Source organism: Rhinoderma darwinii, chromosome 3, assembly GCF_050947455.1.
Source record: "Rhinoderma darwinii isolate aRhiDar2 chromosome 3, aRhiDar2.hap1, whole genome shotgun sequence".
Lineage (NCBI taxonomy): Eukaryota > Metazoa > Chordata > Amphibia > Anura > Rhinodermatidae > Rhinoderma > Rhinoderma darwinii.
Genome location: NC_134689.1, coordinates 231,493,561 through 231,521,278, shown reverse-complemented (window position 1 = coordinate 231,521,278; position 27,718 = coordinate 231,493,561). Strand labels below are relative to the sequence as shown.

At 37.3% G+C, this 27,718-nt stretch overlaps 1 protein-coding gene across 1 annotated transcript in view; it reads left to right on the top strand.

Annotated features, from left to right (window-relative positions):
* PLXNA4 (plexin A4) overlaps positions 1-27,718 on the top strand; it is a 715,975-nt gene that overhangs the window by 468,324 nt on the left and 219,933 nt on the right. The window contains exon 7 of the mRNA XM_075857507.1: positions 10,799-10,952. Coding sequence (XP_075713622.1) covers positions 10,799-10,952 — 154 coding nt within the window. The remainder of the gene's footprint in view (positions 1-10,798; positions 10,953-27,718) is intronic.

Genomic DNA, 27,718 nt, shown 5'->3' with positions numbered 1-27,718 from the left:
TTTACAGACTGCTAAAATGTACTGTTTTTGCTTGCTGTAATATCTATGTGATGTCTCAAAATATTCTTTTGGTTTCACTTTTATATTTTTTATGACTTGCTGAAAATAGCTAAAAAAAATACAGCAGTGTTTTACATATAAATTCAAAATATATTGGCATTACATAAAAAAGTGTCCCACATATATCTATTGTATCCTAGTGTTCAGCGTATTGTATAATGCCATAATATTGTATGCCTGCACTATATACTGGACAACTTTATGTCAAGATAGCAGATACATATCCACCGGAGTCTCAATGGCATATTTGCCAACCACATTATTCTTCAATGACTAATGCTATGGGCACACCACATTCGGATATTATGTTTGGAAGGACTGTTTGAGATCCTAGATGTATGTGCCAGGCATATGCAACTGTATGCCTATAGAGTTGCATATATCTACCATTGACTCCTATAATAAAATGTTTACCATCTGGTATACATTTTTTAATATAGAATTGAATTGAAAAGCTTAATCAGCTGATCTTTTTAATACAATTTAGGCTGTGGTATCTCAAAATATACCGTCCAACAAATTCCAAATGGACAACCTTGGATATTAAAGTCTATGGTGATGTTGTTGAATATGTCTGGATATTTTCTAGGCATTTACCCTGAACATTAACCATAAATGGGGTATTAATTCAGCCTAAGCCAATTTTTTCTTCAGCAGTTTCTACTAACACCACTGTAGCTGCATTATTAACATGAACAATGACTCTCAGGCTGGATTCACACATTGCATATTTGTTGCAGATTTTGATGTAGATGTTTAAGCCAAAGCCAGAAATGGATCAAGGAGGAAGGAGACATATCAGTTCTACCTTTATTTTTCCCATTCCTTTTGAAACCACTTCTTGTTTGGCTAAAAAATCGGAACCAAAACTTGCAACAAATACGCAATGTGTAAATCCAGCCTGAGGATATGTTCACGTGACAGGTTTATTGCAAGTTTTGGGACATTCGTCGGAATAGGGCTTGAAGATATCCATATAAATTATTCAGAATTCTCATTTTTAGAACCAATTTTTCAGCGCCTGTGAACATTTCATAAAAATAAAAATGATTGCGCTTATCGACTAGATTTTACTAGCGTAGCAAAGGATACAATAAAATAGATGAGGTAGTCACTACCCTCTTTTTACCCGTTATACAGGGGGAAAAATAGGAAATAAGGAACATAAATAAAAAAATTTATATACTCATTAAGGCAAAGGAAAAGACAAGAAGTAGCATGTTATTTTTGGGAAGTACACCCTGCACAGTTCGGCAAAATGCTGATTACAATGGCATTCAGCAGCTTGCTCTTGTCTGTGATTAGTGAAATAATCTTTTGTCTATGAAATGTCCAATTCTTCCATATAAATTGCCTATAATGTTAATTGCTCTGATATTTCCTATATTCTTTTGATTATTTTGAACAGACCATGTATACAAATTGCCCTTCTTTTTGTTTGTTAAAGAAAACTACCACTAAGACACTGTCTCTCCTTCAGGTTCCCTAATCCACAAATTAGTCACAAGAGTTCACACTACCATCATAGGCTCAATTCCGAGTCTCCGCCGGCAGTTCCATTATATTTGGCGGGAAGAATAGCGCAGCATGCAGCGCTTAATCTGCCATCAAAATGACGGACACCATGACAGAAACCCAATGGACCCCATTATATTCAATGGGGCATGTCAGGTGCTGTTGTTGTCCGTCATGTGAAGGATACAACACCACCGTCGTGGTTTCCCTTAAAATGGAAAACCATGGTGGCTGTGTGAATGGAACCTTAGCTCTCCAAATGCATTGGTAAAAGAATCTACTAAAACTTCCTGCTCCAGCAGCAGTTACTAGCAACCATCTTCTTCAGAATAATGTGTGCGTGGGCCGGGGGCGATTCCAGACACTTTAGTGACGGAAGTAGTAATGCAAATCCAGCATGATTTCCTTTGCTTTTTGCTAGGTAGCAGTCTAATATCTTGCTCTGCACTTGCAAATTATATTCATTAATCCAAGTTCACACAGAGAAGTGTTTTGTTTTTTTCGCCAAAATTGATACTGGATCAAAATATGAGAAGTATAAGTTACTCCTTCCCTTAGAATCCACTCCTGGCTTTAATGAAGCACTCCCACAAAATTCTTGATTCTCTGGCCCGTTGGAAAGGCACATTATGTAAATTGTGGTGAAGGTAATTTTCTTACCGGTGGCTGTATTGGTGAGTTATCACTCCCTTCTGGTCCTCAGCTGTGTCATGTGACCAGCAATAGGACTCTCCAACTGCCGCAGCGTCTCATTCCTATAAGACTCACATCGACACTGTGATAGTAATGAATAGAGAAACGGATTTCCTGTCCACACATGAGAATCTGTGGCAGTTGGAGAGTCCTATTGATGGTCACATGACACAGATGATGACCAGAAGGGAGTGGATAACCCACAAATACAGCCACTGGTAAGAAGATTACCGTCACGACAATTTACATAATGTGCCTGTCTAATGGGCCAGAGAATTAAAAAAAATTGTGGGAGTGTTCCTTTAACTAAAAAGTAAATAATCAAAAACTGCACAAAACTGTCCTGTGTGAACTTGCCCTTAGGGAGCCTGAGCGGTTCCCTCATGAACACTGACAAAGGGAGACTTTATTTTACTGTGGAGTTTTCCTTTCATTTCCATGAGGACCTGCTTGTTGAATGTGGTTACTTATAATAAGTGAAGCCCAATTTCGTTAATGTAAAAGATGGTAAAAGTGAATAAAGTTTAAGTCTAACCACAACTCACTACTGAGTGGTGCAGGTATCTTTCCACTGTATTGCTTTTATGCTAAATATCTTCTAATGACACAAAACTCCATGGAAAGTCCATTTAACTAAAGATAATAGAGCGACTCAATAATAACCGACCTTTCTGCCTTTAGCAATTGTGTTTTTCAAGAATCTACAGCTTTAAAAAGAGTAATTGATTTTCTTTTGCAAAAATGCACTTGATTGCAGAGTTCTGGGGTAATTATTTGCAGCAGAATTATTTTAAAGATTTACAAGATCTATTTTGAATGGATCTTCTGCTCAGAGCAGCGAGAAATAACAATACTATTTCAGCATAATGTGCTCATCTTTGAAATCGTCAATTTCTTTGAACGTTTCATCTTTTCTTGGTCTGAGCGGCCCAATTGTATCTACATTGCGTGAAGCATCGGCTTTTTGAAAATAATATTATTGTGCTTGTTCTGCAGCACAAAAAAAAATCACATTCAATATTGAGCAATATTGAACAATCTCGGTAGTTAAACAGAAACATTGTCAAGGCATTTTAATTGTACTTCTTTTAAACTTCCAATCTCAGTTTTGGCTTCATTCAATTCTTTTCCAATGTAAAAACTAGACACTGGAGTTTTTTTGTGTATGTCTTTATTGTACTAATATACTGTAAAGTGTATTGTATGTAAAAAGAACAAATACCTTAAGTAAACTTCATGTCCAAAAAATTAACATTCCCTCCGTGAAATAACTTTATTAGGCGCAGTACATGGGGGGCAAAAATGTTGCATAATGGGCTTTACAAAGATTTGCACTATTTTTTGCTTTGTTCTGCAACATGTACGACTAATTTGAAAACACAAACATCCATTTCTAAATTTTTACCTATTTACTTATGTCTATTTTTGGCGCAATATACATGTATGACAGCCACAACATCGTATATATGTGTCCAGTTTTTTTTGAGTTATACCAAATAAATAATGTAGTATGTTCAATTTTGATACATTTGACTCAATTTGTTAAATGTTAGATTTCCCTACTGTATTTTTATGTAACTAACTTAAGGGTAAACTGCAGAAAATTAGAAAGTTTTACCCAGCAGCCTTCTAAAAAATGTAATCTACTTTTTCTTAAGCCACCTGTAGCTTTTTGATCTAAAAGTTGGAATCCAGCTACCATATTGCCTTCGGAAATCACTTTCCTCTCTGGAAACAAGAAGCAGCCTATAATGGCAGGTTTTATCATAAGGAAGATACAGGAAAACACGTAAAATGCTTGAGAAAGCATGATTTACAATGACTAGTTATATGCAGAACTCTTACTTTTCCTGGAGTTTCCCTATTAAGACTTTTCCAGTTAATAATTTAGTAGCAACTTTGTTTATGAAGTAAGTAAATTAAAAAAAACCTTATATACTCTAGTTACCCTTGATGAACGAGGTATTGATTCCCTATATTGCAAACACTATGTCACCAGGAAGAATAGAGGCGGTAGACTAGGGACTGGTTGCTACACAAGGTGCAGTAATATGGAAAGAAGAGACAGGGAGAATGAGGGTGTATAAGAAAGCACATTTGTTAACTGTTGGTAACCAAGTTACTGGTATTATAAATCTCTAAAATATGTTATTATCAATGTGCTAGAACTACTGGGTCTTATAAGACCCAGATCAGCTCTGACTGTGACAAACTTCTTTGTAGTTGAGCTGTAGTAAATAGCAGCTCCAATAAAGGGGGAAACAGAATTGTAAAAAATTAATATTTTTTTCTTTACTTCTATTTATCTTTAACACATACAAACTCCAAAATTAGACATCTAAAAACCTCTTTGTCATTCATAAAATCCATGTTTCCTATACACTTATTTCCCATCAAGCAACAGAATCTACTAATCTTGCTCAACCATCAATATCTGGCAGATTCTGTTTAATCCAAATTCTAAGAAATAATTTACGTGCTAAGAATAATAATATTGATGCCAAAAATTTTATTTTTTTAGGTCCCCCACCAGCCTGCTGGTATTTCCCAAAATGCAGATTAATGGATCCGATTCTACTTTAATATTACAAATTTTACTAATAGCAGCAAGATTTTTGGTAAAATAGATATAGAGCTTTGGGCACTCCCATAATAAGTGTACCATATTAACGTCAGATCCCCTACATTTATCACAGCGATCATCACTGTTTTTCACCATTCTCTTATAATTCCAATCCCTTAACCCTTGTACCTTTTTAGATGTGTAATGTCAATCTCGTGCCATATAGGTATACAGTGAATAATCCCTCCATTTTCAACATTTTTCTCATTCGTAAGACGTTAGCAATTCTATTCTTATTACCCTTTTTCAATAGTCCAGCTCCCAAAGCCCCATTTTTCTGGGCCTCATCCTGCAATTTTGTATTATTTACGCTTTTTAGTTGGGCACTGCAAAAAAACATTTCCTAATCTTGCCCCCCCTTTCCATACAAAACTTCCTACCATTGCATCTAAAGTTATAATGATCATATAATACTTAAAAGGGGGCATTCTCTTTTAAGCTTGCTAAACAAGGGCAACATGTTTAGTCTTATTTAATTGACTAAACTACAGCATCTGATATACAAATACCTGAAAAATAAAATACTTGAATACTTCTCCAGCATTCATCAAAGGTTAATCCCCTATTATCTATTATCTACTTGAATACAACTTAAAGGCTATATACACCTTTGAAATACTTTTTGTTTTGTTTGTTTTTTAAATAAAATTGTCCATCAACTTACTAAACACATTTTATGAAAAAAATTTACTTTTAGAGATACAACTGCTTTGTATTCTGTATAAAGATCAGCTGTATCATAATCTATGACCTGAATCCGTCAGTCCCGCGGACCAGTCGGGTTCAGCAAAAGCGGGTCCTGCATGTCTCTGACACGCAGGATCCACCTGTAATCGATCACATCTAAGTTATGAGGTCAGATGTGATCGATAGCAGCTCGATCCTGCGTGTCAGAGGCCCGCGGGACCCGCTGATGCTGAATCCGTCAGTGCCGCTGACCTGGCAGATACAGGGTTCCGCGCAAGATACAGCTGCTCTGTATGCAGGATACCAAGCAGCTGTATCTCCAAAAGTAAAAATAATTTTTAATAAAATGTAGTTAGGAAGTTGCACCAATCACACTGATAGACAATTTTATTAAAAAACAAACAAAACAAAAATTATTTCAAAGGTGGTTATAGCCTTTAAGTTTTACCCAAGTAAATAATAGGGGTTTAATCCTTGATGTGGATCTGATGGACAATTAAATTTTTAATTTGAAAAAAACCCAAAACTATTTGAAAGGTGTGTATATATATATATATATATATATATATATATATATATATATATATATATATATATATACCTACAACCAAAAGGTCAATAATAGCATAAAAGATCATAAATTGTAATAAAAAGAATCACTTTATCGGGGGATAGATACGAAACATTTAAAAGATGAGTCAAACAACGTAAAAAATATGGTGTCAGCCTATGCAGGAAAGGATGTCATAGAGTCCGGACATATACATGCATAAATTGAAGTATAAAGACATGTGGATACAAAAGTAAGTGGAAGGTCAATAAACGCACCAATAAACGCACCTAGCGCATCATATCTAAAGGTTTACTACAGTCAATAACAATGTATAATACTAATGATAATGACATAAAAATAAGAAAGTATATACGTGTATAACAAGGGACAGAGCATTGGCATCATCCAAAAGCATATCAAGTCAAAATAACCACAATTCTGAAAAGGACAAAAAAAGGCCCTACAGAGTGGAGTACATACCTATATACATGTTCCTGCACAGGAGAGACGATGCGCGTTTCGGACGAAGGCAGCAGACGCCGACTTCAGTTGTAATTTATTCCTTCAGCTCTTGAGTTACGGCTAGTAGAGCCTTACTTAAGAGCAGATTTAAGGGGTTACCTCTTAAATACAGATTTGATTTCTCTTTGTTCCCTAACCGTCTTGCCATCATCATCTGTTCCAATTTCCCCGATCCCTTTATTTCTATTACGGTTCTAAACCAATTGTGCCAACATTTTTTCTGGCTTTTCTCCTTCATTAATCCATCTAATGCTGCAATTATTAGAAGAGCTTTGTGCCTTCATAAGTAAATGTGCTTCTAAGTCATTTTCTTTCATTATACTGGAAATATAATGAATATCTTTTCCTCCTTTGTGACCTCCTTAATTAACAACTTTTTCTCCTCATGATATTTTTGTTTAACTTGAATAATCTCTCAAGATAACTACCCCCTCAATAATGCCTTCCCTGCATCCCATACTGTATGTCTTAGAGCAAAGCCTATATTCAAATACTCAACCTAAGTTAATGAAGAATCTGATCATGTGAGCCAATTGCATTCAACCAATACAAATTCATTTTTCATCTATTCTTGCTATTAAATTAGAATCCACTAAGTCTACTATTAACGGGACATTATTTGAAAGACCCGTGACTTTATTTTACACTTTATTTACCCTATATTTTTTCCTCTGTGGCCAATGGCCATACTGTATCTATCCGTGAGAATAACTTATGAGCTTTAGAATGGCATGAAAACTGTATTTTGTTTGGGTTTTTATAACAACCTCCATATATCGTCCCAATTCCTCACATATCCTTGGCAGTTTTGTCTCCCAGAAAACTTCAGAAGCAATTTTACTCTTACTTTTACTTTTCTGCTCACACTTCACAGCATTCAAAATTCAAAAAATAAAGTTGTGAACTTCATACACCACATAGGAAGTTTAAGGCGTGGGACCCCTTTTTCTGACCTCTTTATACAACAATGCATACAAATAAATCTGCCCTTCCGGTCAATCTACTTCAACAAACATTGAAACTTCAAGTTTTCTCTCACCAGGATGCTCACCCCTCTTGAATAAACTGAGGAGCATGAATGGAAATAAACTACTACCCGGCATCTTTTCATAACACTTGTGTCGTCCCAGAAAAAATGTGTTCCTTGTAAACACAATACAGTATATCAGGACAATAAGTTTCCACCAGATGGAAAACTGACAATCTTTTTAGTTTATCCCTCATCCCTTTAATATCACTGGTTAAAAACTTAGTTTACTACTTTAGACCAACCAAAAGGAAAACAGAAGAATGGAGAGAGCAAGAACAGAGAAGGAAGAAATAGAAAGGAAAAAAGAAAAGGAGAGAAACAGCCCCTAAGTTCCCACTTAAAGGGTTGGCACTGTCCTTATTCCATACATTCATTACATGTACACCCTTCTTTAATCCATTGCTGACCCACTCCAACCTGAAATAAAATGCGTTGATTATTAACACTTGCTTCCCTATATTGTACTGCAATAACCAAATCATATGGTAATGCCCCTAGATCGCAATAGTCATTTTATCAGCTGAGGTTTAAATCTATTTGCTTGTTTCTTTCGCCTCAGAGAAATAAACTGTTCATCATTATAAAAAATTATAAATTTTGCTGGGTAGATTAGTGAATAACCGGTGCTTTTTACTCTTAAGCGTTTTTACATCTCACCAAACTTACTCCTCCTTCTTTGAATTTTAGGGGAGAAATCAGGGAATAGACTAATCTTAGAACCAATTCAGACAAGAACCTGCCTCTTTGTTGACACCTTTGAGCACTTTTTTCTTATCTCTGGAACAGATTATGTGTCTCTGTCGTGTCACCGGTGGGGTCTGTTTTATGAGGAGTCTATGGGCTCTATCGATAAAGTCGTCATTCCAGTAGAAGTTTTCCCCAATTTAATCTTTAAACCATTTTTGCAAAAAAATCAATGTAGCCTTCACTTTCTCCAGAAATCCTATACAATGAATATTATACAGTCGAGAATGGTTTTCAAGATCTGTCAGCTTCTGAGTGTATACTTTATTGTCCTACTCTAATTTAAGCCCTGTTTTAGCCTGTTCACCTTATCCTCTACTCCTCTTAATCTTTCCTCCATTATAATCAGTCTTTCTCAGATATTTTGCATGTCCCTTCTTAAAAATAGTACTTCAGTCTCCACTCTTTCACCCTCAGTCAGCAGCTCCACTATTATTTTCTCGCTTTAGTTTACAGCGGCTAAAATCTGCAACATTACAATACTTATTTCTTTCCAATAGCTTTCATTTATTAAATTATTTTCCCCCAGTCTTATTGGGGGGGGGGGGGGGGGGGGAGTGAGCAAAACATTCCAGTTGTGCTGCAACATTATTTTTCCCAGAGCTTCGTTTCTGCACTTTACTGTTTAAGTTGATAATATATTGTCATTCATTTTGCTCCATGTCGTACTTTACAGCAGTCTATTTACAGACTTGTTTGCAGTTTTTAATTTGCAGACACACTTTTACAGCTTTACAGAACAAGAAGATAGCAGACAGTGTCCAGACAGGTGCAAAAAAGATTTACAAATGTATTTGTACATCCATTGCTACGTTTCAAACCACACATGGGTTTATGTCATGCATGTTACAGCTTCAGTCACCAACCACAATTTGCATACATTCTCTCACAGCCTTGATCACCAGCCGTTATTTGTATACACGCTCATACAGCTTTTGTTATCAGCTACAGTTTGCAAACACACTTTTACATTTAGTGACCCATGACTGTTAGAAAATGGAGGCAGTTCAACTATCAAACAAAGAAAAAATATAATTGTCAGTTTACAGAAAAAGAGTGGAGTAGTATGTTTCTGAGCCGCTACTGCGAGAGTCTGTGTGGGGTCCCACGCTTACCTTTTGCAAGACTGAGGAGGAGAGTCCGGCTAAGGGTATTTTCACACACTGTGTTTTCAGGCGTATTTCGGGGGGTAAAAACGCCCCGAAATATGCCTAAAAAAATGGTACCTGGACGCCTACAAATACCTGGTCATTGAATTATTGAATTCAAGGGGTAAAACGGTGTTTTGTTCAGACAGGGTGTTTATTTACACCGCCGTTTTTAAAAAATGGCGCGTAAAAAAATGCCCTGTAAAAAGAAGGAGCATATCACTTCTTGAGCCAATTTTGAAGCTGTTTTTCAATGTGTCAGCTCCAAAAACGGCTCCAAACACCACCTCAAAAAATTTTTTCATCTTCAAAAATGGCTGAAAATCAGAGGCTGTTTTCTCTGAAAACAGTTCCGTAATTTTCAGCCATTTTTTATTCTGCGTGTGAACTTACCCTAAGGGAAAGGATATATCCTTTACAGTCCTTCAGGATAGTTAAGGAAGCGCCATTCCGCTACATTCACATGTTGGGACAGTGCACCTTCCAGGTGTCAGTTCTTCTCAGCATCACATTGAACATATCATGTGAGCGGAGGGGTGGGCATTATGGCACGCACAGACGTCTGCTCACATTCTCACTCGTAATGCTAAATATATAAATAAAGATAAATAGAAAAAAAAATTGCCATAAAACCAACACATACCGAAAACACTCCAATCAGCAATAACATTAAAACCATCTGCCTAATATTGTGTACTACGTGGATACTCATCCCCATACCTAGTAAGCACCCCTTTCTATCACAGTCAGCAGTAAAGTTTTCAGCAATTTCTGCTACAGTTGCTCTTCTGAGGGATCGGACCAGACGGCAAGCCTTCGCTCCCCACGTGCATCAAAAAGCCTAGTGGTCTAGCCATCACAATTTGGGCTTTGGCAAAAGTCGCTCAGATCCTTATGTTTGCCCATTTTTTCTGTTTCCTACACATCAAGTTCAAGAACTCGCTGCCTTATATATCCCTTCCCGTTATAGGTACCATTATAACGAGAAAATCAATGTCAGTCACTTCACAGTGTACTACGGTGTAGGTAAATGGTGTTAGATGGAGGTAAATACCTCTGCCATGAAGGGGTTAAATATAGATCCGCCATATAATGTACCATACGTATAATGATGATGAACATTTTTACAAAACCTACCTACCTTCCCTTCTACATTTCTTCTATTTTTTTTTCTGCATTGATTGAACCGTGTCGCTGATTAGTTTACATTTTATGGGTTACAGCTGGTGTTGGAAGCTTATAATGTACCAGAGCTCTCTGCTGGTGTCAACTGCACATTTGAAGATCTTTCAGAGATGGATGGACTTGTAGTTGGAAACCAGATCCGATGCATTTCCCCTGCAGAAAAGGAAGTTCCACGCATCATTACAGAAAATGGTAAGAATTTTTCTATTCACAGAAAGTTTTGTTTTTTTTGTTCAAGCTGATGAAGACAAGATTGGCCTACGGTACTATACCTATGCTTTATGACAGATCAAAAGAGACTTACCCCTATAATGGCCAATGAAGTAAGTTTTAAATCCAGACACATTTTAGCGTCACAATGACTGTTGAGCCATTACTAGTTTATTAAGACCACTGTATGAATTCAGAGATTATTAATGATCAAAACTTTTCCCTCATTAGAAATGCTATAATAGAATACTTGCATTACATGGTTATGAATTATTGGGAAGCTACCATTCAAATTACATAGTAAACCTGAATTTATCAAAATGTATGGGCATAAACTTTTCAAACAAGCTGTAACCAATTGGAAATCATTTTTTTTTATTGCCATAGAATCAAATATTATTGGTATGAGTTCTTATATTTTAAAATGTTATCCAAACTGTCTACATGACTCATATATAGATTCTATTCATCTAAATTCCTATAATCTGTTAAAATCTGGAGTAGTGTTTGCGTCCATCTTTGCACACATGGATTTCATTGGAACAACAGGCCTAGAATTTTTCCCACATTGCTCCTGAATACATATTATTACCAGTTTTCTTTAAAGAATGCTTAATAGGTGTATTTATATTAACTGGACTGAACATTTTAAAAATGATTTTTTTTATATTGGCATTACAATGATGATTTATGAATGTATCAATTTAGCTTTTTTTTATTGGTTGTATTTTTTATTTTCCTATGTTATTGATTTTAAGTATTATTTTCTGTGGCTTGTGCCTTGAAGGCTTCCTATGTAATAGACTTATAACAAAAGCTGAACAGCAAAGATTATATAAAATATTAAGAACAAGGAAAAGGTCAGTTTCAGTCAATAACTGTAAAGGAAGCAAATATGTTGGTTTCACGCTGTGAAAGAAAACAGAGAACAGAAAATGGCTTGAAAGGTTCTTGGGCCTTGAAGGAGCATTCGCGCTTAATCGAGGTTAGAATCAAAGTTTACAAAGTAAATCCTTTATTATCTTCCCCCTGGGCTTCATCTTTGAATAATGCTTGGTTGAAATAAAAATCAAATAGATTACTGGGAATTTTTAGTGGGCTGTATATACATATTAAATGCACCCAGTAGACACACAATCAAACCCACGCTAGGTTTGCAATAAATGGAGACATAGTATTTTCAATGCATTAGAAAAGGTATTAATTGCTTTGTGTTATCTGCCAATATATCACAGAATTGAATTCATGTTTGTCGTACACCCTTCGGGTGAGAATTTCATTATTACTTGTGATTAAACCTGCTATTTGTATTTTCAGTCTTGTCTGATTATAAATATTGAGGCTAAAGTCATTAACATATTTAAATAACATGATAACTTCCTTAATGCCTTAGTGATCCACTTACAAACCTCTTAGGATATGCACCTTAAAGAGGCTCTGTCACCAGATTATAAGTGCCCTATCTCCTACATAATCTGATCGGCGCTGGAATGTAGATAACAGCAGTGGTTTTTATTTTGAAAAACGATAATTTTTGAGCAAGTTATGAGCAATTTTAGATTTAGTTTCTTAATGCCCAACTGGGCGTGTTTTTACTTTTGACCAAGTGGGTGTTGTAAAGAAGTGTATGAGGCTGACCAATCAGTGACCAATCAGTGTCCTGCACTTCTCAATGTTCCAGCCCAGCTTCTTTCACTACACAATCTCACTGTGCTGTGGATCATGCTGGGCTGGAACAATGTGAAGTGTATGTCACTTATTGGTCACTGATTGGTCGGCCTCATACACTTCTTTACAACACCCACTTGGGTAAAAGTAAAAACACACCCAGTTGGGCATTAACCCCTTAGTGACCACCAATACGCCTTTTCACGTCGGTCACTAAGGGGCCTTAGGCTAGGCTGACGCCTTTTCACGTTCGCCTAGTCTAAGTCCTGCACGGGTCTCCCGTGCAGGCTGGAGCCGGGGCTCAGCTGTCTGATGACAGCCGGGCTCCTGCTCCAACACCCGCGATCGAAGTTTACTTTGATCGCGACCATTTAACCCATTAAATGGCGCCGTCAATAGCGACCGCAGCATTTAACTTTGTTTACAGAGGGAGTGCGCTCCCTCTGTCACCCATCGGCGGCCCGCGAATGCAATCGCGGGTCTCCGATGGGGTGTCATGGCAGCCGGGGGCTTGATAAAAGCCCCCAGGTCTGCCATGGACATATGCCTGTTAGGACGCACCAGAGGCACGTCCTAACAGATTGCCTGTCAGATTTACACTGACAGGCAATAATGCTCTGGTATACGAAGTATACCAAAGCATTATAGCAGCGAACGGAAGATCGCACAGTAGAGTCCCCTAGTGGGACTAATAAAATAAGTCACCAATGTGAAATAAAGATTATTAATAAAAAGTACAGTAAAAAAATAAATAAAACAATTTTTTTACATAAAAAGTGGTTTTATTTAGTAAAAGTGTAAAAAATTAATAAAAGTACACATATATGGTATCGCCGCGACCGTAATGACTCCATTAATAAAGTTAATATGTAATTTAAACCGCAAGGTGAACACCGTAAAAAAAAACCTCAAAAAACAATGGTGAAATTGCAATTTTTTTCCATTGCCCCCCAAAAAAGTCATAATAAAAATGAATCAATAAGTCCCATGCACCCCAAAACAGTACCAATCAAAACTACGTCTTGTCCCGCAAAAAAACAAGTTGAAAAAATCACTACATTGATGGAAAAATAAAAAAATTACGGCCCTTGGAAAGCAACGATGCAAAAACAAATAATTTTAGTTCAAAAGTGTTTTTATTCTGCAAAAGTCGTAAAACTCTACATATGTGGTATCGCCGTAATCGTACCGACCCATAGAATAAAGGTCACATGTTATTTACGCCGGACAGTGAACGGCGTCAATTTAAAAACGCATAGAACAATGGTGGAATTTCAGTTTTTTTTTATAATCCCCTCAAAAAAAGTTCATAAAAGTTAATAAAAAAATTATATGTACCCTAAAATGGTGCTATTAAAAAGTACAACTAATCCCTCAAAAAACAAGTCCTCATACAGCTATGTAGACGAAAAAATAAAAAAGTTATAGCTATTTGAATGCGACTATAGAAAAACAAATGAAATAGCTTGGTCATTAGGGCCTAAAATGGGCTGGTCACTAAGGGGTTAAGAAACTAAATCTAAAATTGCTCATCACTTGCTCAAATATGATCGTTTTTCAAAATAAAAACCACTGCTGTTATCTACATTACAGCGCCGATCAGATTATGTAGGAGATAGGGCATTTATAATCTGGTGACAGAGCCTCTTTAATGTGAAAATTCAGGTTTCTATGCTGTTTATCAGCTTTATCCACTTACAGGCTTCTCCCTCCATTCATTACTGAATTACTGAAGCACTTTACTTCCTCCCTGCAGATGTCATCTGCAGTAACAGATAGACAGAGCTAAAATAACTTGAACTTCTTACAGAGGATTAAAAGCTGTTTGTATCTTTGTGAAGGGAGATTGCTGGAATTAAAGTAGTGTTGGCATTGATTAAAGTAGTGTCAAGCAGTTACCGCTATCAAGCTTGTAGAAACAGTGACCGGTAGCCGGGTTGCAGCTTCACCGTATCTCTAACATGCTAACAACTTTTTGTTAGTGAATTAGGAAGAAGGAGGTGTTTGGAGCACAAACGGCTGAGCTTTAAAGGGAACGGTTAAACTGCACATGAGGATCTAAGAGCACTATAACGTTTTTTTCCCCCTGAAGGTATGCTTTGTGTTTTCGCGAACAATGTGGTCATTTTTCTAGTCAAAATTTATACATGGCAGGCTAGTAGAAATGTTTAGCTCATCACATACTTGATTAGATACTTTATCATGTATGGGGTTTTCCAACCATTTACTTTGATGGTATGTTAATTAGAAAACTTGGACCCCCAGCAAATTTGCGCTACCAACTCTATGGTAAAATTGATGGTAGTTATAAAATTGAATTTCAACTATATTTTTACTCAGAAAGTTATGTTTTAAAAGTATGTATAATAGTATTATGGTAATTATTGGTATTGAGAAATCTAATTGATATGATTGGGTGTCTATGATGTTATATTGATAGAGGAAAATTATCCTACTCTATTCACAATTTTATCCTTGTGAAGAAAAATTGGCTACAATTGCCCAGGGTGTTGGAATATATATATTAGTAAATACAATATACGCATACTATAGAAAATGACATAGTGATTCCATGATTACAGGATATTTATTAACATGCATCATAGTCATAATGAGATGGATAAAACCAATCACACCCCCATCCACCACATAGCATGAGTCCACAGAAAGAGCACTTAGGGACCAAGGCCCAATTGCACCAGACTATGTTAGGAAATACTGTAATCCATATAAAGAATGGCTAAATACTATTTGTGATTACTTCCCCAAATGCTATGATATAACTTTATTTAAAATGTAATTTGTATTTTTAAATGAACTTATTACTTTGGACATATTGTAAAAAAAAATATATATCTCCTAATGTAAAATATAACATTCCCTAATGATTGTTATTGGGCAAGTATAAATGAATTAAGTATTTAGAAGCATTTCATTACAACAATTGGTCTCGGGGCTTTAAACCAGCTCCTTATTATATACAATCAACTAGGATCATTCATGAAGAGGTACTTCAGCGACATGATCACAAAAACTATGAATTTGGGTTCAGTACAATCAAATAGTTATGTTTGCAAAACATTAGAAAGAAATTGTGAAGTGTGACCAGTACCAGTATGCGTCTTAGAGTCTCATTAGACATTCATCACGGATAGGTAGGATCACAATGTTTTAGTAAAATTGACTATAGTTTTAGATCAAATAACAGGGGGAAGAGTTGTGAAGGGTGATATCGCATATTAGAAACATACCATCCCATATTTTACAAACTTGCCCCTAATGTTGCATCGATACATGAATAATATTTCTGCCCATGTTTCTGTACCATCAAAGAATTATGTATAACTTTAGACAAATATCTTCTTACAATGTGACTGGAGTTTTTCCTCAAGGATAAAAGTTATCTACTGTTGCTTCATTCCTTTTGACATCTGTAAAGAATTTGTACTTAGTGCTATAGACCTAAAGAAGTCAGTTCATCCTTTGAAATCTTGTCTCAAAAATGGAATGTTATTTTTGGTCTTTTTCCAAATATTTTGCTGCAATGTATTGTGACAAGTGGAGTAAGGCTAGGGCTAAACAAATATGTGAACCACACATTACCATATATTGACAGTCCATTACTTATTTTCATCCTGAAGCATGCCATAGCATAGCAATGTGAAAAAAATATATATGTAAGTCAGTACTTATTGGTGATGCTTATCTGCTATTTATTTTCTTCACTGCTTGCTGCTTGGCTACTTTTTAGCTCAGCATTATTAGGGCACGGTGACTACAGTTTAGCTATAGAGAAAAGAAGTACTATGCACACCAATATGAAGTTATTTATCCAAACAAATTATTTATTTATTTGTAGCCAGTGACAGTGCAGTGCGACATTTCGGTCAACACCTTGACCTTCCTCAGGCACTTAAGTCAATGCTGGTCCTGCGTGGATGGTACTGTAAGATTGGCGGGTAATAATAAATTATTTGTTTGGATAAATAACTCCATATTGGTGTGCATAGTACTTATTTTCTCTATTGGATCGGGTTGGGCCCCTACTAATGCACCCTCACCATTACCTAGTGCTATCCGAACCTTGTAACTACAGTTTAGCCATAGTGCCTACTGGGAGCCTGAGGTAGTCTGAGACCCAACTAATTTCTCATCATTGGTCCAGGCTGCTCCTTTCTCCTCCTATAGAGAGAGGTAGATTGGCTGCTGTGTATACACAGGCTCACCAGAGAGTCAATACATGGAGAGAGAGCAGATTTCTATTACAACATGGGCAGAAAGATTTTAAAAAAAAACATGTAATTGCCAGACATAGACTGAGGCAAATGAACCTTATTAAGGGAGAACCTGGAGAGTTGATTTATCCAAAATGAAGGAGTTTATAATAACATAGATGGGACATCCCAATGCTGCTTTTCAGGCTGCCAGTTATGTCAATATGTATCTCTTGCCTGATATGGCTATTTTGTTACAATAAATTTTTCCCCCTGCTAAACTAAATTGTCTTTGGGCCTGAGTACTCATACTCGTATCAATACAAATTCCATTTTAGTGCCTGAGCAATTGCTATAACATTATTCTTTTAATCCAATCTTATGTTTATTAATAAATTTAGTAAGGGTTGCCAAAGTCACAGGTTGTGTTGTCATATATGTATGTATAGCTTGTAAGTTACAATTCTAATGTTTTTTTTACAGAAATAATATTTCCATTCTTAGCATAAGTCACAATAATGGAACATTTTGCACACCTACCTATGACTGTCTTGGCACCTTACTTTCAAATCCATCTTAATCTTTTTACAACACATAACTGCAATCATTTCAGTAATACCTATATTTATTAGTACATACAATTAACCCTTTAGAACTGTTGGATTATTTTATTAGTCTCCAGGTCATTATCTACTTATACCCTTTTATAGTCCACTACAAAGTAATGGATATTTTTATTCTACAAATCTTGCCTTTGACAAATAGTAGACAGTATTTCCTGTTTGGTGTAGACTTTTCTGCTGTACCTCACCATACAGCAGCCTCCATCTACAATCTCCGTCTGCACTTTTGTGTCACATAATATTTGTAGTCAATCATCTAAGCTATTAAGTGGAAACCTCTTAGCAGGTTTGTCAAAACAACAAGTGGCAGATGGGCAGCAGCATAATACTTTGACAGGTAAATTTACACAGTAAACTTCTTCTAGATAGATTAATTGTCAAGGTCAATTTAAAATGATTGATTAATGAATCATTTGGAAGAGAAAGAAAATAATTGAGGTTTGGGGTCATCTGGGTCAGAAGCTTGCATTTAATCATGTGGTGCTTTATAGAATTATTGTCATTAATTAACTCTAAAGGTTCCCTGCAGATGTGACTATGTGCAAGGAATTCTTAAAGGATCAAATTGAGGGCTAAACTAATTTTTTATTTTTTTTTAAATTAAAAATGGCATATAGAAACATTTACACAATTTACTTGCTAAAGGGAACTATTTTTTAACCGGTTCAGGACTGATGACGAGTATGCTTATCATGATTTACAGAAGGTGTTGAAGAAAAAACGGATTGGTATCCCAGCGCTGCAACTTATGAAACCCACTTATTGGTGAGGTTCAGGAAATTAGTCCAAAGCAGGATAGTAGATAAGGGAATGAAGAATGACATATGTTTATTTGTACAACAGCTACGCATTGCGAGATCGAACCGATCTCTTCATCTAGCTAAAAACATATATGTTGCCAGAAGAACCCAGCAGGGTTTAAATAACACAAAAAGACCGCCAAAGTAGAGGAAATATCATTGGGGTCAAGGGTTAAAAGAGTCAACAATAATAGGATGAGTTTGAGTGTATCAATATAACTTGTAGATTTCACTGTAAATAGAATTCCAATGGAGTGTGTTACTGAGCACAACTTGTGTCTCCCGTGTCATGTCTGCCTCTGAAACTGTGAATTAAAAGCACCAAGATCAATTGGAATATGGTGAGTGCCATGTGATTTTTCCTCTTCAAGCTTCTTTTATTGAGCACAATAGATACAGTAATGAGGTTGTTTCAATCTATCATCTCGCCAGGGTAATATGTGAGAAGAGAAATGTTCGAATAATGTGCGCTAGTAAAATCTTGCTGAGGCGGCATGAAGTGTTTCTTAGATGGCCGCCGTTAACTAAAAGGGTGAAGAATAGAAGTGGTATGTTATCTTCCCCCGGTTGCTATGGGGATCGCTCGATCGTAGGCAGAAGTGGCTGTGACCTATCGGAGGGGCGGAGGAGTTTGGTAGGTCAGTGTCCTCGGTTTCTATGGGGACAACTGAGTTAGATATGTAGAACATAGTGAAAGGACGGGTTGGCATCCTTGGTTGCTGGGGAACCTGTGGGGAGGCTATGGAAGCCTGGAGGGGTCAAGTTGAGTATTTGTAAATTGTGGGCTAGGTCTGTGGCAGCATTCTCCGTTGCTATGGTGACCGGTATATAGGGCAAATGTTAGTTTAAATAATCACCTTGCGGTAGTTCAAAACCACACTTATTGTTACAAAGAGAGGTGGTGAGAACAATTGTTGGTCCAAATTGGTAAGTATAGATGAGTTTGTATACGTGCAGATGTTTCATGAGCGGGGTTCCCCTATGTTGTCAGGTATCATTCCTGACTAAATGGTTGTAACAAAGCACTACCAGCAAAATAAAAAAATGTGTATGAATAATTTTAAAAATAATTCTAAAGATATATATTTTTAACTTATTTTGTCATAGTGAATAGTTGTAGATTAAGGAAGGGGGACAACAACACATTTCTGTAGGTGGGGGGGGCGTGAACATGCAAGTTATATTGATACACTCAAATCCTTATCATATCCTTTTATTGTTAACTCTTTTAACCCTTGACCCCAATGATGTTTCCTCTACTTTGGCGGTGTTTTTGAGCTATTTAAATCCTGCTGGGTTCTCTTGGCAACATGTATGTTTTTAGCCTGATGAAAAGATCGGTTCGATCTCGTAACGTGTAGGTGTTGGACAAATAAACATATGTCATTCTTCATTCCCTCGTCTACTATCCTGCTTTGGACAAATTTCCTGAACCTCACCACTACGTGGGTTTCATAAGTGACAGCGCTGGGATACCAATCCGATTTTTCCTCTCCCCTTCTGCATCATTGAAGGAACCCTAGTGGCCCCTGAACGGATCCACCAGCTGCAGTCTTGATATATTACAGGCACACCAGGATGTTTTGCTCCTAGCACAACACCACAAGGTAAGTATAACTGCCTACCCCTTGACCCCCTCCAAAAACAATATGAGATGATGCACGATGTTCGCCGGGCGTTCTCTGTTTTTATTATGAGTTGCTTAAAACCTGACAGTTTCTGCACTGTCTAGTAGCTGCACTGCTACACCTTTTTAATGCCACGATCAACACTTATCATGCCATTTAAAGGGAGAGACTGAGGGAGACCCCATTAATCACGTTACAAGGAATTCCTTTGATGCAATCGAGGCCTAAACCTAGCATGGGCAGACAGACCAGGGTCCATTGAAGAACCCTAGGACAGTCTGACTATGTTCCCTGTTGTTAGGGCATACTTAGGTATTCCCTAACAACTGCCTGTGTACTGTTACTGTATTGGCATATAGATATACAATTATGGTTCTAAAATTAAAATTTCCTTGTGGGACTAAAGAAAAAAGTAAAATTAATGAAAAAAAAGGAATGTTCAAAAAAATTGGTGAAAATAAATAAAAACACAAATGCACATTACAATAAATAAACTTTATTAAATATAAGTCCAAAAACAATAATCTACTCATATTTGTATCATCAAAACAGTAACAACCTGTACAATAAATTTATAGCATCATTTAAGATGAACAGTGTATACCGTACATAAAAATAAATAAAAATTGCTGCAGAAATGCTTTTTTTTAGTATTTTTGCCAAAGTAAGAAGTTATATAAATGAAACTCTAATGTATATGTACCAAAAAATTAAATCTCCATTAAAAAAAAACTTTACAAATAGCTACATCAAATAAAAAAAAAAAAGGTTATGACCGCTGGAATTCAGAGAGGAAAAATAAAAAGAATGGTTCTGGTTTCAAGGCCAAAATTGGCCCAGTCCTCAGGGGGTTAAGGCTCATCAGCACATTTATTTCTTCAGCTAGTAAGTAGTGTTCTACCTCTATTATTATATCCGTGGACACATAGGCATAATGTCTGCTCTCTCATTTTTCAGTATACATTCTATCTTTGTTTCATATGAAGAACTAATATAAAGAGATGGTGCAGTCACATGTGAGTTTAGGGATCTATTAAAACATACTCTATACTATGGAACTCTGTTTCTGGAAGGCAACAGCCACAGTAGCTGGCATCTAAAATCTCCACATTCAGAATGTGCAAAAGCTCTGAGGTCTGAGACATAGCAGCTGGAATTCAACGAAGAAACAATTATGAATAGGTGGATAATACAAACATAAGAGGTAGATGACAGTGCAAAAGTAGGGATGAGACAGGTAGATGACAGGGGCACACACATACTTGGCTGGGACACAGGCTACTATGAACTAGGCAGGTCCTGGAGGAAATGGCTCTTGGTCCTATCATTTGCTAGGAATTGGCTAGCAAAGAACAACAGCTGTGAATAATTACAGGCTAGGGACTTGATGCGACCAGAGAGTGCAAACAACCATAGAATTAGCCAAGATAGCACAATGTAAAGCAGCAGTTGACAGAATGTAAAGGTCCTGGGCATAACTGTTGGCTGTAGTTGGTGACATCTGGGAAAATAATAAAACAATAAAAATGATAGAAAGTAATCAAATGTGATTTTCATCTATTTCATTCCATCTTGATGTATAATGCATGATATCTAAACTCTATCAGAAACTTCCTTAGGGTCTAACAACCTGGATATAATTATTATTATTTATTTCAAAGCACCATTATGTACAGAGCGTACATACAAAGGGTTTAAGTACACGACTTGGGACAATAAAAACAACAAGTTAAGTAAACATGAGCTTGATAAATAATAGATTGGTACAGAAGGAGAGTGAACCCTGCCTGTGAGGGCTTACAAGATACAAGGGAAGGAGAAAGGAGACAGAAGGTGAGGGTTGACGCTGTTCATCTGGTAGTGTAGGTATCAGGATATTAGGGCAGAGATGTATGGTGACACAATTTGCCTATAAGGCAGCTAACCCTATTTTCCACACTACTAACAGAAGGTATTGAATTGTTTTATTCACATAATTCGTAATAATGAAAATACCTTTATTAAAGGCAGGTAGCCTATATTCTAAAAAAAAAAAACACGAGCTCAGAAACGTTAACGCTCACATAGATGTAATGGTCAGTCTCTGCTAACAGCAGTAGAATTAATATACTGTCTATACTAGGGGGAAGAATCTGTGGACCGCTATCCCAAAATTGATTCTGAGCTGATGGTATGTTAACCCCCCCCCCCCCGACATGTTACATATCATCAGCACAGAATCGATTTTGGGATAGCAGTCTACAGACGCTTCCCCTTAGTATAGACATTATATTAACTCTATTGCTGTTAGCAGACACTGACCATTACATCTATGTGAGCGTTAACGTTTCTGAGCTCATGGGTTGTTTTTAAAATATAGGCTACCTGCCTTTAATAAAGGTTATTTGCATTATTAGGAATAATGTGAATAAAACCATTCAATACCTTCTGTTAGTAGTGTGTAAAATAGGGTTAGTTGCCTTATAGGCAATTTGTGTTTTGTTATAAAATTTACCTGCCTCCTACTAGGGCAAATATTTTTGTTTTTCTTTATTTATTATTTTTTCCTTATTGTATTAGATATGTATGGTGGGGACAGGTTGTGTTCAACCTTGTATGTCATTGTTAATATTTTGAACACAATTTGTTCGGCAATGGGTACCCAGTGAATGGATTGGCAGAGGGGAGAGGCTGAGGTGAAGCGAAGTGAGAGGTGAGTTGACCTGGCAGCAGACTTGAGGGTGGGTTAGAGAGGCGCCAGAGTGTTAGATGGGATGTTTCAGTAGTCTAGGTGATAGATAATGAGGACATGTACTAGAATTTTTGTTGACTCAGGGTTGAGGAAAAAGTGGATTCAAGAAATGTTATCAAGGTGGACTCGGCAAAAGGTGGTAAGGGCTTGGATGTGCGGTTTGAAAGACAGCAAGAAATTAAAAATTATCCTAAAGCATCAGAATTTTGAAACCTGGTAAAGTGTGGAGCCATTAACTGTAATTGATAATTCTAGTACAGGGTGTCGAGTGAGATTAATTAAATTCTCACCATGTTGACTTTAAGAAAGTGGGAGGAGAAAAAGAGGATATAGTAAACTCTGGGGATTTGGATAGCAGAGAGGTGACCTTCAGGCCAGAGAGGTAAATTTGTGTGTTGTCAGCATAGAAGCCAAGTACTGAAAGCCATGGGATTTTATGAGCTGTCCAAGGCCAAAAGTGTAGATGTGGAAGAGAAGGATGTGGAAGGATCCCAGGGCAGAGCCTCTAGGGAGCCCAACACAGAGAGGACGAGGTCAAGAGGTGATGTGCGAATGGGAGATACAGGTAAGAGGAGGACACAGGAAAGGGCCAGGTCTATGGTACCAAGAGAAAAGAGAATTTATAACAGGAGGGAGATGTAGACTGTAATGAAGGCATTGGACAGGTCTAGAAGGGGGAGCACCAAATAATGTTGTGAGGCTTTGGCAGTTATACGATCATTAGTCACTGGTTTTGGCTGTTTCAGTAGAGTGGTGGTGTCGGAAGCCAGATTATAGATGGTCGAAAAGAGAGTTGGCTGAGGGGTGGGAGAACAGTTCAAAGTAGACATGCTGTTCAAATAGTTTTAAAGTAAATAGTAGTGAGATTGGGTGATAGTTGGACAAAAAGAATGGTGTGGCTTCTTAAGGGTGGTTGCGATAGTTGCATGTGTGAATGAAGAAGGGAAGATTCCAGTGGTTAGTAATAGATTGAAGAGATGGGTAATTCCTGTGTTACACAGTAGTAAGGTTAGGTATGGTGTGGGATGGAATTGGATTAAGTGCAGATGTGGTGAGGTGTGATCTGGAGAGTAGAGTGGAGAGCTTTCCATCAGTAATGGTGGAGAAACAGGTTATGGGTGAAGAACACTGAACAGTTGCGGAGAGGGGTTGTCAGGACTGTATATTGAAGCTTTTTTAACTTTGTCAATCTTGTCTTTGAAATGTGTGACAAAGTTCTCAACTGAGCTAAGAGATGCGGGAAGGGACCCCAGGGGATGGCGTAGGGAGTTAAAAGTGTTAAATAATTGTTTGGTGTTGTCGAAAAAAAATAGATATGACAGTAAAGAAGTAGGCTTGTTTAGCAGAAGTGAGTGCTGACGTGAAGGTGAGAACTGCATCTTTGTATGTTGTGTAGTCTTCCTTGGAGTGAGTTTTCTTCCAATGTCGCTCTGCAAGCCTGGAAGCTCACCTCCGTTTTTGGGTTAGATTGGTGTGCCTGGTGTGCCAGGTGTATTGAGTTCTGTTGAATTTGAAAGGGGCAACTGATTTGAGAACTGAGGTAATTGTAATATTAGTATTCTGCACCATAACCAGTGATCAGGTGAAGAGGGGAAATGTCCCTTACCATCTAATGTCCATCTTCTGCATCATTTCCTTACTTGACTTTAAAAAAATGATTCCTGTTATCCACAGCCATAATTTGAAGCCTCTGGGCCCAAATCCGAAATCTGTAAAAGGGCCCCTCATTTACCATGTCCCTTTTATAATACTGATGTCTTCTTATGTGTCAGAGGGGCCTTTGAGACCTTTGAGGCCCCCCTTAGGCAACAGAGCTCGGGTGCAACTACTACCTCTGCACCCCCAATTGTTACATCCCTGATGTTATCCAATTACGGGCACTATGATGGCACAGCATTTAGATATTTTTCCTTTCACCTTTTGGGGTCCTGGATTTTCATTCTACTATGAACATATTCTGCATGGTATTTGTATGTTCTTCCCGTGTTTGTTTGGGATTGCTCCAGGTATTCTGGTTTCCTTTAATAGCATACAGATAGGTAAATTGGTTTTGTGTAAATGTTATCCTGGTGTATATGAGATAGCTCTGTGGTGGACAAGGACCGATAATACTGACAAACACTGTACAGTGCTGCAGAATATGCTGCCATGATATCAAGATGAAAACAATAAATAAAAAAAATAGTCTCCATTATGGGCAATGCCAGTATCTCTAAATGTTTTTAATTACTTTCAAAACTGGAAATTCATTTTAGGTGCACTGGTTTATACATTTAAAGTCATACTTTGTGCCTGGTCTGAATAACTATTCATCATATGAAGGTCTCACACTTGGCTGCCCTTAGTGTTTTGTTAAGATGTCTTTCTAAAGAATCCAGCAAAGCCTCCTGGGAGGAGATACCAAGTGCAGGGTCAGTGTCTGATAATGACAGAAAGTTGGCAAGTACAGAGTTTCAGTTCCCTGTGGTAAGAGGAGTCGTTGCTCACAAAGCAAAGGATACAGAATAATATGTGTGCTGCATATATTGTAGATAAAACTGAGGAGCATACCATGCGTTTGATAGATGTATTCTTTTTATTCATTTAACTTGCTAACTTAACTCTAAAATGCCATTATTCTTGCCCCAGAATATGGGTGCTGACTTGCCAATACCATTTAAATAATGTATAAGGTAAAGTTCAGAGCTGTAAATCTGGTATCACAGTAGCGGTGCCTGCTTCAGAACAAGACCATCTATTACTATTACCAAAATGACTTGCACAGTCTCAGACAGAGCGATCTGTCTGTAGGCGTTTATTGTGAGGCATTGAATATTGCTTCTGGAGTCATAGATTCGTCTTTACAGTTCACTTTACAATCAAAAGATAATGTAAACTATATAACAGAGACAATACTGGTTTTTTTTACAACTTCAAAACTAAATTTGTTTTGTTTTTTAACAAAAAGCAAAGCTATGCAGTTCCACATGTACAGAATATGGTGCAATGTTTATTCCAACTCTATTTTGTTTGTAAGTGTATCTCCTAAAATAATCACCGTAAAACTTTTATTTACACATGTGCATCCCATATGCAATTCTGCTCTATGTTTTCATCATCTTATTCAACAAGCAAATCTTAAAAACATCTTCCAGGCTGCAGTGGATTTCAATAAGCCGAAAAATACCCTTTTGATTCACCTTTTATCCTCCAAGGCTAGGTTCACATTTATTTTTTTTCTATGTTTGGCATATATGCAAAGAAATGCTTATATATCCTGATAACAGATGGCATCGACGTATTTGAATGTATGACATACAGATGTAGCCATCTTTACCTTGACTTTTAACGCATTAAATAAACAATGGCTAGATCTCTTATCTTGACTTGTTCAATGACTTTTCAATGGCTTTTGTTGTGTGATATAATGCTGCAGCCAGTTATCAGAGTCAAGTTAAAGATGGCTACATCTGTACAGTGGCATATATCGCCCCTTGACTTACATTGTACATTTAACTCCTACGTCGCAAACATTTCCAGACATACAGTGAAGGAAATAAGTATTTGATCCCTTGCTGATTTTGTAAGTTTGCCCACTGTCAAAGTCATGAACAGTCTAGAATTTTTAGGCTAGGTTAATTTTACCAGTGAGAGATAGATTATATAAAAAAAAAAAAAAGAAAATCACATAGTCAAAATTATATATATTTATTTGCATTGTGCACAGAGAAATAAGTATTTGATCCCCTACCAACCATTAAGAGTTCAGCCTCCTCCAGACCAGTTACACGGTCCAAATCAACTTGGTGCCTGCATTAAAGACAGCTGTCTTACATGGTCACCTGTATAAAAGACTCCTGTCCACAGACTCAATTAATCAGTCTGACTCTAACCTCTACAACATGGGCAAGACCAAAGAGCTTTCTAAGGATGTCAGGGACAAGATCATAGACCTGCACAAGGCTGGAATGGGCTACAAAACCATAAGTAAGACGCTGGGTGAGAAGGAGACAACTGTTGGTGCAATAGTAAGAAAATGGAAGACATACAAAATGACTATCAATCGACATCGATATGGGGCTCCATGCAAAATCTCACCTCGTGGGGTATCCTTGATCCTGAGGAAGGTGAGAGCTCAGCCGAAAACTACACAGGGGGAACTTGTTAATGATCTCAAGGCAGCTGGGACCACAGTCACCAAGAAAACCATTGGTAACACATTACGCCGTAATGGATTAAAATCCTGCAGTGCCCGCAAGGTCCCCCTGCTCAAGAAGGCACATGTACAGGCCCGTCTGAAGTTTGCAAATGAACATCTGGATGATTCTGAGAGTGATTGGGAGAATGATGTGGTCAGATGAGACAAAAATTTAGCTCTTTGGCATTAACTCAACTCGCTGTGTTTGGAGGAAGAGAAATGCTGCCTATGACCCAAAGAACACCGTCCCCACTGTCAAGCATGGAGGTGGAAACATTATGTTTTGGGGGTGTTTCTCTGCTAAGGGCACAGGACTACTTCACCGCATCAATGGGAGAATGGATGGAGCCATGTACCGTCAAATCCTGAGTGACAACCTCCTTCCCTCCACCAGGACATTAAAAATGGCTCGTGGCTGGGTCTTCCAGCACGACAATGACCCGAAACATACAGCCAAGGCAACAAAGGAGTGGCTCAAAAAGAAGCACATTAAGGTCATGGAGTGGCCTAGCCAGTCTCCAGACCTTAATCCCATCGAAAACTTATGGAGGGAGCTGAAGATCCGAGTTGCCAAGTGACAGCCTCGAAATCTTAATGATTTACAGATGATCTGCAAAGAGGAGTGGGACAAAATTCCATCTAACATGTGTGCAAACCTCATCATCAACTACAAATAAAGTCTGACTGCTGTGCTTGCCAACAAGGGTTTTGCCACCAAGTATTAAGTCTTGTTTGCCAAAGGGATCAAATACTTATTTCTCTGTGCACAATGCAAATAAATATATATAATTTTGACTATGTGATTTTCTTTTTTTTTTTATATATAATCTATCTCTCACTGTTAAAATTAACCTAGCCTAAAAATTCTAGACTGTTCATGACTTTGACAGTGGGCAAACTTACAAAA